Below are 17,875 nucleotides of genomic sequence, written 5' to 3'. Positions count from 1 at the left end.
TCCTCCCCACATTCCAGGAGAAAGATCTCCATGGCCTGGCCCCCTGAAATCCAGGACTCTCTGGCCCCATGTACCCCACTGCTAGCTCCACCCACTCCTAGTTGAACTTAACACACACAGAAATAGAAATAATTGTACATGGAAATGTCAATCTCCAGTGTCACCTGGAGATTGACCGACAACTCATTGGGGACCATTGCTGGAAGCACTGTGTGTGTGTGCGTGTGTGTGTGTGTGTGTGTGTGTGTGTGTGTGTGTAGAGGTGGAGGAAATTCTCAAAGCTTAGAACATCTTAACCTCCTTCCCCTTCATGGACAGGAGAGACCCTTGTCCCCGTTTCTCTTCCTCTCCTCTGCTAGCTCAGTGTAAACCACAGGCCAATTTTTCCAGGCTCCGGCGTCATCCTCCAATTAGCCAAGCATTTAGGGCCAGGCTCCTAGCTGTCCTCCAGGGAGCCTCAGCCTGCTGAGTTGTGACTCTACAAGCTTCGTTAAGGTTTTCACAGCTTGGAGGGCGGGGCCAGCAACAGGCACCCTGGACTGCCACCACCGCTGTTGCTGCTGCTGAATGTGTATGTGAGAGAGTGTGTGTATGTGTATGTGTGTGTGTGAACGTATATGCAGGATAGAGGGAGGAAGAGTCTCAGAGACAGAATTTGCCAAATACTTAAATCTATAAATAATTTGGGTCATGAAGCTCTACAAAGATAAAGTTTGAATTCTCTGTCTTGCAGCACCAAACACACAGCTGCAGATACGTTCTCTCATTAACTCATTCCCAGGGGCAGCCTCAGCAGCACCAGGCCCTCTCCACCTTTCCCCTCCTTAAAGGTCTGAACACACACACACAATACACACACATCACATTTATACATCTATATGCATATACATACCACACTTACACACACACATAAATGCATGTACACCATACTTATACAACAGACTTATACACACTACAATGTATATATATACAACACATACCATACTCATACACACTCACCACACATACACACCACATTCATACACACAACAGACTCATACACACACACCATATACACACACATGCAACACATACACACCATACTCATACATACAACAGACTTACACCCACCACACATACGTACACATACAACACATACCATCTTCATACACACTCACAATACAAACACACCACATTTATACACACAACACTTATATACACATACCACATACACACACATACAACACATACACACATCCTTATACATACAACAGACTTATACACACCACACACATACATATCACACGTACAACACGCGCCATACTCATACATACAACAGACTCATACACACACACACAACACATACACATCATACAAATACACACAACAGACTCATACACATACTACATAGGTACACACACCACACATGCCACACACAGACACATTCATATGCCACGTATATATTAATATACCACAAAAGTGTAGGGTCCTTAGGTGAACAGGAAGAAGCAAGTGACAAAGGCCTCTTCTGAAGTGAATTTGAGAACATAAGATGCTGAGACGAGTGATGTTGAGCCCTCAGTAACTCTGGGTCAAAAGTCTCATCCTCTCCAAATGCTCAGGTCTGACAGATCAAGTTGCTAAGAAATCTGGGCTCAGACATAACAAGAACAGCTGTGTATTTATATTACCCTGTACATTGTCCAAAGAACTCACATTTCCACTCATGCTTTTTGGCTTAGGCCTCACCTCCTCCAGGAAGTCTCCCCTCAGATCTTCCTTCAGGCCAGATGAGATGCCGCTCTACCCGCCTGCTGGTCTCCCTGGGACCCCCATGCAAACCTCTTCTCATACAGGATGACCCCTGTGTTCATGAAAACTAGTTATCCTGTCCATTTCCCATCCCTGGGCTTCCTGAGGGCATCCTGTATCATTTATCACATATCCTAACATAGGCCTAGCTCAAGGTAGGCACATAATAAATGAATATTGGACAGTACTGAGATTCATAGCTGATAACTCATTTTACTTTCACAATATCTTTTTTGAGCTAAGGACAGGAGTTACCACCATTATGGGACAACTACACAAACTATTACGTAAACATGTGAAATGACTTTCCTGAAGTCACACAGCCAATTAAAGAAAAACTGGGATTCAATCCCAGTCCTCCAGACATCATCCAGTGCCTCTCTCTGTGTGGTGATGCCTTTCAAACCAATCTCTTTGCTACCAAGAAACCCAAAAGGAAGATTTCCAATTCTACTGCTCCTGCAAAACAAAACAAAACAAAATGACAAAAAAAACTGCTACTAATAATAACGTGACATTAGAGTACCAAATTCCAAATAAGAGCTCCATAAATTAAGACTAACGAGAGAAGAAATTGAAGCACAAGAAAAGAAGTTTGGAGGGGGCTGCAGGTAAGCGAGTTAATTGGATATGCTGATTGGAATTGGATATTCAAGAAAAGAGGCTGACATTAATTTCTGTCCGGACATAGCTGTGATTTAAAGGAAAGGTACTAATAGGGTTACTATTTCATTCTCATTTCACCTGGAGGACTGGACACTAAATCTCTGCTGGATTTTACCTCACACACTCCTGCCCCAAAGCCAGTCCTAATAAACTGAGTTGTTTTTTTTTTTTTTTGGAGACGGAGTTTTGCTATTGTTACCCAGTACGAAGACTGGAGTGCAATGGCACGATCTCGGCTCACCGCAACCTCCGTCTCCTGGGTTCAAGCAATTCTCCTGCCTCAGCCTCCCGAGTAGCTGGGACTACAGGCACACACCACCATGCCCAGCTAATTTTTTGTATTTTTAGTAGAGATGGGGTTTCACGTTGTTGACCAGGATGGTCTCGATCTCTTGACCTCGTCATCCACCCACCTTGGCCTCCCAAAGTGCTGGGACTATAGGTGTGAGCCACTGCACCCGACCTAAACTGAGTTTTATCTCCCCCACACAATTAGGTTCTGAGTTTATTGTTGCCCCTAGGAAATAGGAGATAGTCCCACTTTGACCTTGGGAGCCTAAAGGGGGAAAAGTGGATGAGCGGGGAATTCAGACCTTTAGACAACCCATCCACTCTATTCAGCAGCAAGGGCAACTGTGTTTGCCCATGATTAGCCTCATCTTCAGAGATTCAGGCTGTAGCTGTGAATCTCAGTTAGGCCCCTCTCCACCTGTGTGATCTCGGGAGCGTCCCCTAACTCTCTTGTGCCTCTGATTTCTTATCTGTAAAATGGAATTAAAAATAGTTTTTGTCTCAGGGATGCTTAGAAGTGTTAAATGAGTGGATTTTTGTTCAGTACTGTGGCAGCACGTGGCATTGTGGTTGCTATTCTTAAATTCCTTAGGTGAACAGAACCCTTTCAGAATCCAAGTCTATCCTACTGCTTTCAAGCAGGGCCGCATTTAACCATGAAGCAAAAGGGGTTATTCTGGGTTTAAAACCCTCCTGAGAAGGAGACTACAGTCTCCTGCAGTCACCCATTCTGTAGTAAAGCCGCTAGACTAAATGTCCTGTAGCATCGTTCAGGCTGGGCATAGTGCCTCACACCTGTAATCCCAGCACTTTAGGGGGCTGAGGTGGCGGATCGCTTGAGCTCAGGAGTTTGAGAACAGCCTGGACAACATAGTGAGACCCTGTCTCTAAAATAAAATAAAATAGGCCGGGCGCAGTGGCTCACACCTGTAATCCCAGCACTTTGGGAGGCCGAGGCGGGTGGATCACGAGGTCAAGATATCGAGACCATCCTGGTCACCATGGTGAAACCCCGTCTCTACTAAAAATACAAAAAATTAGCTGGGCACGGTGGCACCTGCCTGTAATCCCAGCTACTCGGGAGGCTGAGGCAGAAGAATTGCCTGAACCCAGGAGGCAGAGGTTGCAGAGAGCCGAGATAGCGCCATTGCACTCCAGCCTGGGGAACAAGAGCAAAACTCCGTCTCAAAAATAAATAAATAAATAAAAATAACAAATTTTAAAAATTAAAAAGTAGCCAGTTGTGGTGGTGCACGCCTGTAGTCCCAGCTACTTGGGTGGCTCAGGTAGGAGGATTGTTTGATCTTGGGAGACCAAGGCTGCAGTGAGCTGTGACTGTGCCGCTGCACTTAGCCTGGGTGACAGAGTGAGACTCTGTCTCCAATCAGTAGTTTAGGCACATGTGTCTTTTGCTCATCTCAGTAAAGACTGTCTCCTTCGTCTGTACCTTGTGCTCCTGAGCCCCAGGATCTTCTGCACTTCCACTGAGGTCAAGTCTTCCTGGAAGAAGAAGATCCCAAATAGAAAAACACACTGCAGCGACTCATCCCACCTGTCCCTGTCTCCTCCCTCCTCTGCCCCATCTCCAGTGCCCTCCACTACCTGGTTGGATTTTGGGACTGTGCAGCTTGGTGTTGGACTGTGTACAAAGCTTGGTTCAGTTTATTGCTGTGACTTTGTGGGACACCATAGGATAGACTCAGTTCGTTGGCTTTTAAATCCCACTCTCATTTGGCACTTTTGACACTCCCCTCACCACTGGCCATCCTATTTCTGGCAAAGACAAGAGGACAGCTTTGAAACGCCAAATTTCCTATCCAAGACAGACACATGAAAAATCATAGGCTGGAACTGTAGTAGCAGCCTTCTTCCTAGTCACTTCCAGGGTGTTCTCCCCATCAGCCAGGTGCTTTCCTCCAGACCCCACCAGCTGGGGCTGGTTTGAACCCTAGTTCTGCCATGGATGGAAGAGTTCAGGCAAGATTAGCTCCAGTCATTTTTATAGGTCTATGATTCTCCTGTGATAGGCACCCAGCAGATTGCTTCTTCTAGTTATTCGGACAGGAACACTGAGGCTCAGAGAGGTAACTCGCCTAAAAGTGTGCAGTCAGGTAGAAATCAAACCCCAAGCAAGAACAGAGTCAGAATGGAAACCCAGGATGCCTGAGGCCCAGACTTACACCCTGCACTCACTGGCATGTTGCCTTAAGGGAGCAAAGGGGATCAAGGGAGGGGAAAGACCTCTGCCGCACTGGGGTTCTGCTGCCTTCTCTCTGCCAGCTCCTGCCCCCACCTTTTTCTCCTTGACACCTGGGCTCGTGGGCCCTGCTCTCCATCTTCTCTGATCCCCTGTAAGCATCTTGAAAGGTGACTCAAGCTTGGGGCAGATAGCATGGATCAGGGGGTGAGTGGGGAGCCACAGACTTCTTGGCCAATACCACCTTTCTCTCCAGAGATTTAGACTGGATGAAGTAGCATAGCTTAGTTCAGGTTCAGTACCAACAACATTTTCTGTTCTGGTTTGGTTTTAGCGCTGACAACTGAGAGTTATGTAGGTTTGATTCTGACTTCACCTGGTTTATTAAAAGATTGGGGTTGCAGACAGGGAAAAAGAAAAACCTTCTGATCAGGTCTCTGACTCAGTAAAACAATGGTTAGAATTGGTCCTGACCGAATGCAGCAGAGTCTATGATGATAAGTTGTCTTTGCTTTAATTCCAGCTCTAATCTTGCCGTGGTACCATCTGGGGTCCCAGGGACCACAGAGGAAGGGCCATCACCATGGCCTTCATTCTCTCTTCTGACTTTGTGTCCAGGCCTTGCTGAATCCACGCAAGGGAGAGGGTAGCTGCTCCAGCCAGCAGAGGGTTACCTGGCCTTCTGAGGCAGGAGATCCCAGACCAGGCCAGAGGGAGGGGGCTGGCTCTGCAACTCCTGGGATCCAGCCCTGCAGCCTCCCGGACCCAGCTAGCACCTTGAGGAGACTTAAATCTCCCTGGAGAGGAGGAGCTGTCACAGGGCGGGTGGGAGAGGCACTGAGACACTTTCCCTTCAGAGGGGGGCACAGTTGAGACTCAGGCAAGAGGCAGGGCCTGAAACCCCCATTTTATGGAGACAGAAAACTGAGACCAGGCCAACCAGAAGTCATGACAATCACATCTCCCCTCTACCTCCGGCAATAGCCTGAGAACTCCTGTGACTAAAAGCTGTGATATTTCTGCAAGAATCTTAAGGAACTTTGGGTCTGTCCATCTAAGGGAGAATGCTGCTTTGAATGTCCAGGGAACCATCTTAATTATGGGGCAGTTTCCCAGACAGGGACTCCTGTTTTTCCTTCTGCTTGAATCTCATAATCAGAGTTGCTCCAGGTTAGAGGGGGGTGGCCTAAGCCCTGTAACACCACTGCTGAGTCTTAGCGTCTCCCCGACCCTATGAGAATGAAACCAATGGCCTTCTGACAACATCCCTGGAAGGAGGGGCTTTAGTGATAGATGACAAGGCAATAGCCTTGAACAGCAGGAAGCCCATTAGCTAGGGAGAAAGAGGGCAGGAGTGAAGCTTAGGGGAAAGTCCCACAAGGGGAGTGATGAGGGGTAGGAGTGGCTGAGAAGAGTTTATTTAGTTCCATTGCGGTTACCTCCTCAAGTTCAAGCCCAAAACCCCCTAAGTCACCCACCAAAGCAGGTGAGGAGGAGAACATGGTGTCCTTGCCTCTAGATCCTGACCTACCATTTTTATTCCTGGGGTATAGGCACAAGGGCCTCAGGCAGGAATCTGCTCTTTCTACCAGCGAGGACTGCCGGGCCAGAGCTTACCACCCCACGATGGACTCATGGTCTGTTTCCCACATACCTTAAGTCCATCCAAACCCAACAGGTACAAACCAGGCTTTGGTTCAGGCCCCTCAAGTATGCAGATTCAGGACAGTAGAGAAATAGGAATGGAAGCTCTTCCCCCATGCCCTAGCTCTGCAATCAGTAATGCTGTTGACCTTCCCCACTCGGCCAGTAAGAACCGAAAACACATCCATCCATCCATCCACGCCAGTGTGCTTGTGGCATCAGGCATATCCAAGCCTGGGACTTGGATGAACAAGTCATGGCGCCTTGCCCTGAGGAGCTCTCAGTGTGGTGGGGAGAAACAAGCAGAGGGAGAAGACAATCAAGGGCACAAGAGAGAATCCAAAGGGTGTAAGGGAGAAGCCTTAATCTGAACATCTTCCAGAGAAAATGTCTTTTGACCTCACTTTGATTCAGCCCCAAGGAGTCTAGGATATGCTATCAGTTGGTGCACAGTTCATTTCTTTGAACAAGCATTTCACAAGCATTCCCTTTTATCCATCATCAGCTATGTTCCCAGCTGCATGCTAGTCCTCAGAGGGTTTTAAGATAAATAGAAATGATATCCCTGCCTTCGAAATGTTGACAGGACTTAAACACATCTGAAGCAATTAGAGAACAATTCAAGTAGGTGGTCAATACATGTTAGCTAGTACATATACAATGAACAAATCAATTGATTATAATCCAAGGACAAAATGTCTGGCAAAAAAAGGCATCACAGTGGGAGCAATTAATTAGCTGTTAGAGGGGATGGGGAAGGTTTCATGGAGGAGGTGGGGCTTGAGCTAGAGAGTGCTCAGATGGTCAGAGGATAGCGAAAACTGGCTGGGGTCATGAATATTGGTCAAGAGTCTGCTGCTATGCTGGAAGCAAAAAACTGGGAAAACTGGGGGTGGGCACATTCCGACCAGGGGCTCCCTGCCTCCAACTTTTTGTATGACCTTAGGGACCTCTTTCCTTTGAGGTCAGCATTCAATATAGGGGCCTAGAGGAGTACTTCTTAAATCCTTGTAATAACAGCATCACCTGGGGAATCTGTTAGAAATGCACATTCTCAGGGCTCATGCCCGATGAATCAGAAATCCTGGGGGTGGGTCTCGCAGTACATTCTACCAAGCCCTCCCAGGTGATTCTGAGGACACACTGGTGCGAGAATTGCAGGACTACCACGCTGCTCCTCGACCCTGGCTGCTCATTAAATTCACCCGGGGAACCGTTAAGCCAGAGAAGATGCCTTGGTCCCACCCACAGAGATTGTGATGAATGGAGGTAGCCCCGGCATTCGTATTTTTAAAAACTCCCTAGATGATTCTAATGTGCATCCAGGGCTGAGAAGCACTGGACTAGATGACATCTAAGTCCTTTCTGACTTATTTGCCTAGGATGGGCTCCGAGAGACTAAGCCAGGATTCCTGGCTCCCCACATCTCACAGGGTGGATTTGTGGACAGTCAGGGCATATGTTTGGGGGATGAAAGACCCTTCTGGGATACAAAAATCTTTAATCTCTTAATGACCAGCTTTTTGATGATTTATATAAATTGTTCACCATTACTTCATACTTGTCTGAGGCTAAGATATTGTGTGCAGAGGTTGACTTTCCCACCCCACCCACCATGAAGGACTGTGCGTAAACACACACACTAGCTTACACACACGTATAATACACAGTGCTATAAATAGATGTACATGCACACAAGAATAACCACATAGGGATGTTCTAAACCATTCCCAAGGGCATAGATGCACACACAGGTAAATCCACTGTCAGAAATCCTGGGCCCAGAACACTAAGACTGCTTGGGAAAGGATTCCGTTTGGTGAAAACTGGGCTGTTTGAAAGAAGTGGCACTTCTGTCGATGGAGTAGTGATGGGGGTTAGCAATGGTCTTCTGTAAGCTACCTGCTCTGGGCAGAGGCAGGTAGCCCACAGGGGAATACTGAGGGCAGGTGCTGAGGACATCCTTGTTTCTCACACAGATTCGGGCCGATGGTCCCCCCCATGGTGGGGTCCAGTACGAGATGGTCTCTGTGCTTAAAGATGGAAGCCCCATCCTCCGGGACATGGCCTTCTCCATTGATCAGCGCTACCTGTACATCATGTCGGAGAGACAGGTAAGTGCTAACACGCATCTCTCTTTTCCAAACTGCGAGAAACTGCTGGTAATCTGTCACTTTTGTTCAGAAACTGTTCAGTCCAAGAAGAGAGACCTCTGGGCTTGCAGCACCGGGGTCCTGAGAGAGGCGGTGTCCCTGTAGGCTTTTGCAGGGAGCTAGAGCGAAGCAGCTGGGGGCCAGCCACTTCCCGGAGGCTTCACTCTAGGCCATAGCCCCTGTCTCAGCAAGTGATGAATAGCCCTGCAAGAACAGGCCAGACTGCATGGAGCAGCTTGGTGTGATTAGGAGGTAGATTTACTGCTGCCAGGCCCACAGAGTCTCCTGCTCAAGGGAGCCAAAGAGGTGTAAATAATCCAGGCCTCCAGGCTGGGCCCACTTCTGGGAGACGCAGACCTAGGATAGGGCTCCAGAAGGAGATAAAAATCTTGGCGCGAGTCTTAGACTGGTGCAGGGTAAAAGCTGGTCAGCTCTGGGAAGCTGACACCAGGCCTGTAGATGGGAAGTCCTGAGAAATAGACTTTGACCCTCTCCAGGAAAATAACTGAGCAAGTCTTCCACCCTCTGGGATGGATGGAGACTGTATCTTCTGTGAATATGTGTGAGTAGAGAGAAGGCAAATGCAGAGACAGCCATGGTGAAGGGAAAGAGAAACAGGGAAGGCAGGCGATTCATGAGATCAATGGAGACCCAGAGAGCTAAGTGAAGGCCTTAGCCAAGCCTGGCACCTTCCATTCACTTGGTCAGTTGGTTAATAGTTGTTCAGCAGCAGCAGGGGTCTTGTCATTTTTCTAAACAGGGTAAGTAAGATAAAGGCTGAAGAAGGAGGAAAAGGATCGCTAGTCTTTCCCAGCAGCTAAGGATACTGACTTGAGCTAGAGAAGGATACTGGTAGGGCTGGAGGACCAGGGAGCTTTCACAAGGTGCTTCCAGGCTTATGTCATTCTCAGATAATTCTGCAAGAATTCCAGGTTTCCTTGATCAGACTTAACCTTCCTAGAGCTCTCCTTACCTCCTCTCTTTTTGAGTGTAAGGAATCTGAATTAGGGGATGTGGATGAGTAGAAGTTAGGAAGAGGCAAGTCTGCACATAACAGCATTAAGGGAAGCAGTGATGCAGTTCTGACTTGAAAATTAGTTCTTGAGGACAGATGACATAAATCATATGATAATTGCATGCAAATTACGTCGAGATCCTCTTGAACCCACCTTTCTTTGTCACCTTCTTTCATGTGGCCTCTGTAGTTGAAGTATAAACAGGCCCAGATGGGAATTTTGTGGATCTGCAGACAGCTTTGCCTAACCTAGAGTGGGTAAGACAGTCATGGAAATAAACACTGACCTGTCCTTCCAATGAAACAGTCAGTGGGCCTAAAAAGAACCATTCTTGGGTACATATTTATTGGGAACAAAGTTCTGGGAATTATCAAAATGAATGGGACTTGGTCACTACCCATGAGTTGATTGCAATCTAACAAGAGAGTGACATATACCCAAATAGCCTAATGGCATCAGATTGAATTCTATACATGCTCTGCTCTTTTATCCTGCTCTTCTTTAAGAGAAAATATTTTTCATTTAATAAAAACGGTAGATGCTTGTTATACAAATTCAAGCAATACATACAGCAAAGAAAACAGCAGCAGGTCACTAAATCTCACTAGCCAAAATGTGACACCATGTTAACATTTGGCGAGCGCCATTCCAGTCACTTATGCAGAAATAGGTACAGATAAAAGGATGGATGGATAGATGGCAACCTATATAGGAGGATAAAGGGATGGGCAGAGAATGAATAGACTCATGTCTTATGCAATATTTTCAAGAGGCACTGTGTTCAGCAGAGGACCAGGCAGGTAGCTCTGGGTAAGAGCTCTTTCTTAGGTTCTCTGAGCCCAGCAAAGTGGGAAAGAAGAAGTGACCAATGAGACCTCAGTGGGACTAAGAAGGTACCAAGGCATATATTTTAGCTGCATATCTTGTTATCCAAAGAGATGCTTTCTGAAAATGCATTCAAAATATGACCAAAGAAGAGGGGCTGGGTCAGGGCTGGAGGCTGATGAGTGGGCTTCGGGGAATGTAATCACCTCCTAGATCCATATCTGATGCCTTCTCTGAGAGCATCAACCTGGCCACACCAAGTATCCACATAGCTTATTTGTAAATAGCCCTCCTCTGTCCCACGTTCTGCTTCAGGTCCCCAGTTCTTGTTACAGTCTGCACCGAATAGTGGAGTTTAGCAGTAGCCAACCACAGTGAGCAGATATAGGAAGAATTTGGGTTTCTTGCCATGGGCTGTCTCTGGTCAAGTGAGATATTAGTAGGGGGAGCTCCCTGTACCAGATGGAGCTGTGATTAGGAGGCAAAGTCTAAGGGGGGTTTGTGGTGGAGCTCTGAGGCCTGTCACCTGGAGAGCTGTAAATTGTGTAGAAATAGGTAGCCAGGTGACTTCACCAGGGGCTGAGTCCAAAGATGAAAGGCAAGAACAGTTCAAGAGGCCCATCCGACTGAAGCCAGCTGTGGATTAAGTACTCACACACAGCTCAGATATCTTCAAGGAAGCAGCTGAATAAGTGTCAGTAGAATAATCTATAAAAATGAAGTCAGATGTCCTGGGTTCTAGTCCAGCCTGTGCTATAACTGATAGTAGAATCCTCTCACAGCTTCGGTTCCTCTTTTATAGATGAGAGGAGCTGAATCAGATAACAGGCTTGTCTCTGAAGTCCACAGGTCTGATTTGGACTTCATTACGCCATGCTCTATATCTGAGTGGCCTTGCACAAGTCACTTAACCTCACTGTTTCTCACACAAGGTCAGTGTGAGGCTCAGCTGAGACAATAAATGAGGAATTTCTTTTTACACTGCCTCAGATGCCACATTCTATATGGCCCCTTCCAGGGCTCATGCTTCATGATCCCATTTTTCAGGAGTATAGAGACCGGGTGTGATGAGGAGGGGGCAGGGGGACATGACACCACCAATCATCCTCAGCCTAAGCAGGAGATCCGTGTTCGAGGCCTGGCTCCACCTCTGACCTGGGCCCTCAAATTCTCAGGGTCTCAGTTTCCTCTTCTTTAAAGATGGAGATTATAAATCTAACTCTAAAGTCTCTTCCAGATCTTATAAAACTTTGTCTGATGTCCTAGAATTGGGACTCTGCTCTGTCTCTCCAGAAGATGATACAAAAAGCGCAAGAGATGGGCTTGAGACTAAACCAAAAGCATGGTGTTCTCTTTTTTAATTTTTAATTTAAAATTTTTTTGTTTCGTTTTGAGACCCAGTCTCACACTGTTGCCCAGGCTGGAGTGCAGTCGTGCTACCTCAGCTCACTATAACCTCTGCCTTCTGGGTTAAAGTGATTCTCCCAGCTCAGCCTCCAAGTAGCTGGGACTACAGGCGCACATCACCACGCCTGGCTAATTTTTGTATTTTTAGTAGAGGTGGACCTTTGCCATATTGGCGAGGCTGCTCTCGAACTCCCGATCTCAAGTGATCCACCAGCCTCGGCCTCCCAATGTGTTGGGATTACAGGCGTAGCCACTGCACCCAGCCAATTTAAAAAGTTTCCATAAATGCCCAGGCTGGTCTCAGACTCCTGGACTCAAGGGATCCATACACCTCGGCCTCCCAAAATCCTGTGATTACAAGAGCAAACCATGATGTCTGGTCAACACGATGTTCTTAAGGAGAGATTTATGAGGCTACATGTGCTCATATGAGCATCTTCCCTGAAGGACGAACACTGTAGAGAAAGCTGGAAGGCTGGTTTGGTTATGGATGTGCACAGATGGTCTTTGACTTACGATGGAGTTGTCTCCCAGTCAAGCCATTGTAGGTTGAAAATATCCTAAGTCAAATACATGTTTAATACACCTAACCTACCAAGCATCATAGCTTAGCCTCGCCTACCTTAAACATGCTCAGAACACCTACCTTTGTCTACAATTGGGCAGAATCATCTAACGCAAAGCCAGTTTTATAATTAAGTGTTGGATATCTCATGTCATGTGTGAAAGATTGTACTGAAGGTGAAGGAGAGAATGGTTGCATGGGTACTTGAAGAACAATTTCTGCTTAATGTGTATTGCTTTCACACCATTGTAAAGTCAAAAAAACATATGTTGGGTCATCATAAGTTGGGACTGTCTATATTCCCACTTTGAGGCAGCAATTTAAGACTTTGGAGTTCTCTAAAAGTCCTGAGACCTTTTAAGACATCATGGGAATGGGTTTTTTATCATTTCACTTTAAAACAAATCTCTGGGCAACCTACTCTCATTGCTGTCTTCCACCCTGCCCCCAACCCTTGCCTGTCTGTTCCCTACCACTCCTCCAAACATGACATGTGTAATATTCTTGGGGCAGTGAGAGTGGAGCACACTGTGAGAGTGAAACCAAGTCTCTGGTCTTACGTTCTTCCTAGAGAGGTTTTCATATCCCCACAGAGCTAGAACAATCCAATATAGTACTCATGTGTTCTCTCTCACTCTCAATTAATTAATTAAATGTAATTAAGAAATAGGACTAGTAAGTATTGGGTCGTTAGTGTCACTGCCTAACAAGTCAATGTTAATGTACTGTTAATAGATCTAAGACTGGCCAGTCCCAGGGGAACATTTGGGAACTGATTCCCCAATCCTGTTAATTGCCCAGGTGCTCCACTGAGAGGATGCCTGGCTCTTTCCTAGAAAGTCTGCCCCAGCTTCATTGACAGAGAACCAGCAGATGTTATGAACATGAATTCCAGTTGCTCCCACATCCTCAGTGTCTAATGGAAGTCAGACAGCGAGTCCAGGGAAAATCAGGCTATGAGCCAAGTGAAAAACTAAGCAACAAGATGAAAAGAAACTTGATAGCCCCAGTTTCCACCCAACTTCTCAGGCTGGCCACTCCCAGAAAGGAGTATAACTCTATACACAGGGTGGATGGGAAAGAGTATAGGGATGGAAGCAATTATTCTATTTTATACTTTAATTAGTTTGAATTAGCAGAGGGAATAGAGGCATAAAATGATCCAGCGAAGGGTGAAATGGGAAAAGGGAGTCACAGTGGAGAACGGCTCCGTGCAGACTAGAAGGGGCCTTGGAAACAGCAGAAAGGATGGTGATGGGTGTGTGTGTTTGGAGTGTGCAGGGGGCATGGGATTCTGTTCTCCATTTCAAGGCCTGGAGAGGCAAAATAGCACAGATGTTAAGAGCTGGCACATGGGAGTCAGGCTAACCTACATTCCATAGACACTAAGTATATGGCTTCAAGAACATCATTCAACTTCTCTAAACCTCAGTTTTTTCATCTGTGTAATGGGCCTAACACAGTTGTTGTGAGGATTGAGAGAATGTATATAAATCACCCAGCGCCATGTCTGGCACAGAGTTTCAAATCAGTGGTGGTAATTATTATCACTAGTGTTGTTCTTAGAACTTCTTTGGAGCTTCAGAAAGTGTTAGAAACATCTTCCCCACAATTAATGGCTGGCACAGAGTTCCCAGTTTCAAGCAGTGGCCTCCAACTGCCGTTCCTCCTGCGCCCTCCCATGTGCAGCCTCAGAAGCCTCCGGCCCGGCCAAATGACAGCACTGGGCTGAGTCTCTCCTAATCTGCTATTTATTTTAAAAATCCAGGAATGTGCCTGGCAGACTAAACAGTCCCGCTCCCCTCAGTACACAGGGAAGCAGCCTTAGGCCAATGTGTGAGGCCCAAAGGCCAGGAGAGCAGGCATCTGTGGAGAGAAGGGAGGGGGGACCTTGAGCCCTGGTCAGCCCCCAAGCTCTCTGAGCCCAGGGCTGCATGCGTGGATGCCGGGCCGCAAAGGGAATACTCATGAGACTTTTCATTTCTGGCCTCTCCAGGTAAGTAACAAAGTCTCAAGCTCATTGCAAAAGATGGGTCTGCCACTCTCCAGGCAGTGAATGTTCAGACCCCAGTTCTGAATGTCCTAGATGTGCTTGTAGTTGGCACACTGTTCTGGTTATTTATTGCTGTGTAACAAACCACCCACAGGTTTGGGGATATTAAAAAAAAAAATTATTATGCTCAAAGAATGTGTAAGTCAGGAATTCAGATAGGGTGCACTGAAGACGACCCATCTCTATTCTACAATGTCTGCAGCCTCTGCTGGGATGACATGAATGGCTGGGGCTGACTAGAAGGACAAGGGGCTAGAATCATCTGGAGGCTTCTCCTCCTACATGGCTGAAAAGTGGAAGCTGGGATCAGCTGGGACTGTTGACCATAGTGCCTTAGACAAGACCCCGCCATGTGTGTTGGGCTTCCTTATAGCATGGCAGCCCCCAAGACAGTCAGAATTCTCACTCATGGCAGCTCAGGACTCCAAGAGTGAGTACTTCCTACAGTAAGGTAGAAATTTTATGACTTGGCTTTGGCAGTCACGGTCAGTCGTCTCTTCTGCTTGCCTCTTCCCTCTGCTGCCCACCACCCACGTGATTCTGATGCATGTGGTCCATGAGCACAAGTTAAGAACATGATTCCCCAGCTGCCAAAGTCATGGAACCACAGAGTGTCAGAGCTGGTAAGGACTGTACAGATCACCCATTCTGACCCCAGATGAGAAAGATGAGGGCCAGAGAGCACCCCGTTTAGCTACCCCATCAGCGTTGTGCAACACCCAACACCCAGCTGGAGTCAGAACTAGTTTGATTTCTTCAAACATATGCGGAAGCACTGACAGCTTTAAACCTTGATGTTGGTTTGCTGAAGGTTGTGTAAGTCCTAAGTGAGGTCTATCAAATGTCTATGGCCCCTAAAAATGCTCTCAGGAAGGGTTTGCAGGAATCCATCAGTAGCTGGATCACACTGCCTGGAAATTGCCCCATCAAGAGTATACTGCTTATCAATGGCAGTCTTCCTGTTGCAATATTGTCTCATCCTGCAGAGGAGCAGGCCTCTCAGTGGCCTACCTTCAGTATGCAGGGGAATGGGACCTCATCCCCATGGATTACAGGAAACTGACTTTTTAACCACATCTGTTTTATGTAATTTAAGAGACATGGGGCAAGGAGACTGTCAGACTGGAGTTTTCAGAAACAAAAATTATTTGGAAAGATCATAAACCCACCCTTTCCTGAAGGTCTTAAAGGCAGGAGAGATACCCCCCATCATCCCCTAAGAAATTCTTTGCATTGTTTGAAGACCCTATGCAGTGTCTGGGGAGAGATGGAAGGACAGGCCAGACTCTTAGCATGCCATCCAGCAATGTCCAGCAGCTGCAGCAGAGGAAATTAATTCTGGTTTCCTTGGTTTGGAGGAGGCCCTGTCAACTACTAACCTGGATTTAGAGCCAAAAATAAGAACCCCTTTCAGAGGTGCTATTGTGATCCACGGGGCAGTAAGTCTTCTACCTGTAGTCAAAGCTACTGAACTGTCAAGTCTCTAAGGCACCTAAAGACCTTGGGGAAGAGAAAAAAAACATGTGGGGAGCCGCACTTCCAGATGTCCCCTGTCATTTATTTTGACATCTCAGACTATTATTTTGATTGGGCACATTTGTTTAGTCCAGGCGATAAGGCTTCCCAGGGCTCAGGCAGAGCATGCCAAGGTGTATTTTTACAAGGCAGGCAAGGTCTCAGTAACAGGAGACCTCCCTTCTGCCTGGGCTGGGAGGCCTTGGCTAAGCCTCTGGGGAGGAGGGAATGTGAGGGGGCAGAGAGGAGAGTTGAGCCTGAGGGACTTTGGGGAGAATTACAGAGTTTGCGGATTAGGAAAGTGAGGATAAGCGAATTGCTGCTGCACTTTTGTTTTAAAATGTGTCACTTTCAATCCAAGCCTTTGATGCACATGTGTTTCTGGTTAAGGATGCAGAACCCCAGTGTGGCCCAGGAGCTGAGCGCTCAGATCAGTGCCTTTCCCAAAGAAAGGGTGGAATCCTGCCTCTCAGGGCTGCGGGTACAGACAACAGTGACCACCTCAAACCCGGGTTTTGACTTTTACCTCTTTCTTTCCCCATTTCAAATGTCAGGGAACAAAAAGGCAGACAGTGAGCTGATTCTCTGGCTATTAATACTCTCATGGGAGCATTTTTTTAAATAAATATTTTCACATGAGGGAAAGGAAATGCAAACCCACCCTATTAATCAGACACTTGGCTTGTTCTATTTAAGAGAGAAAACTCCAGCCTCTTATTTTGAAATCCTTTGGTTTGGAAAAAAAATGATTAAATACAATGCCCAGGCTGGGAGAAGTGGTGCCAAGAACCTCATTTCTCTAAATGGGAGGGGGATTGGAGACTCTTTCTCTAATCCTTGAAAAGGGATTTGATTTTTCTTTCTAGATAGGTAGTGAAGACTGACACTCTGACTGCCCAGAACGGTGTTCCTATGACAGGGAGATGGGAAATTATAGTGTCCTACCAGAAGGAAACTTACCCTTGCCCATTCTTTTAAATATGGGAAAACAGGCCTCCAGAGAGGAAAGGCAATTGACTTGGTCATCTTCTGAATTACCAGAAGAATCGGGGTAAATCCTGAGTAACCTGGTCTAGCCCAGCATCCTTTTCCCAACTTGACAACAGTTTCACTCAGCACAGTCAAGTGTGAACACCTACTGTGTTTAAAAACTTTCAATTAACAAAATTAAAACAACCTAGGCCTCAGAGGGTTCCCGAAGATGTTCCGGAGGGTCAAATTAAAATAGGGAAAGATTTGCATATCATTTGCATACACCAACTCATTCATTCAATAGACCATTAAGTGTCTACCATGTATAATGCATAGAGCTGTCCACTGACAAGTCATTTGCATATGGAGATATAGATAGGGCTGTCTTTCTAATATTCCAGCAAAGTCTCCTAAATAGAGCTGCCATGAAGATAAGTACTTTCTTGATTTCTTTCTGCTGTTTTCGATGCAACAGTAGACTATTAAGTATGCTTTTGTATAGCAAAAAAAGGAATAGAATCCCTGCCCTCAAGGCGGTCAAATTCTGGAGGCCTGCAATGGTGTATAGATAAATAACAAGACATAGTTATTTATTTGTATATAGGAGCAATGCTGTAGAAGAGAGGTACTATGTAGTCAATGATTAAAGTAACTCACGAACACATACCAGCAGGAAGGGACCTGTCCTGGTCCCTCCATAATTGGGGTCACTCAAGGGATTCACCCTCTTTCGAACACAAGAATCCAGAGCTGGTTTATCCAGAGATTATCTAGTTACGA

The 17,875-nt window shown here is 46.4% G+C and overlaps 1 protein-coding gene across 1 annotated transcript in view; it reads left to right on the top strand.

Moving 5' to 3' along the window:
• The window catches only part of PLXNA2 (plexin A2), a 223,882-nt gene that overhangs the window by 93,087 nt on the left and 112,920 nt on the right, over window positions 1-17,875 (top strand). Inside the window, exon 4 of the mRNA XM_035280804.3 lies at window positions 8,569-8,703. Within this exon, the coding sequence (XP_035136695.1) occupies window positions 8,569-8,703 (135 nt within the window). The remainder of the gene's footprint in view (window positions 1-8,568; window positions 8,704-17,875) is intronic.

Source organism: Callithrix jacchus, chromosome 19 (assembly GCF_049354715.1).
Source record: "Callithrix jacchus isolate 240 chromosome 19, calJac240_pri, whole genome shotgun sequence".
Lineage (NCBI taxonomy): Eukaryota > Metazoa > Chordata > Mammalia > Primates > Cebidae > Callithrix > Callithrix jacchus.
Note: the sequence above shows the minus strand (reverse complement) of the source record. Positions and strands in the feature narration are given on the sequence as shown.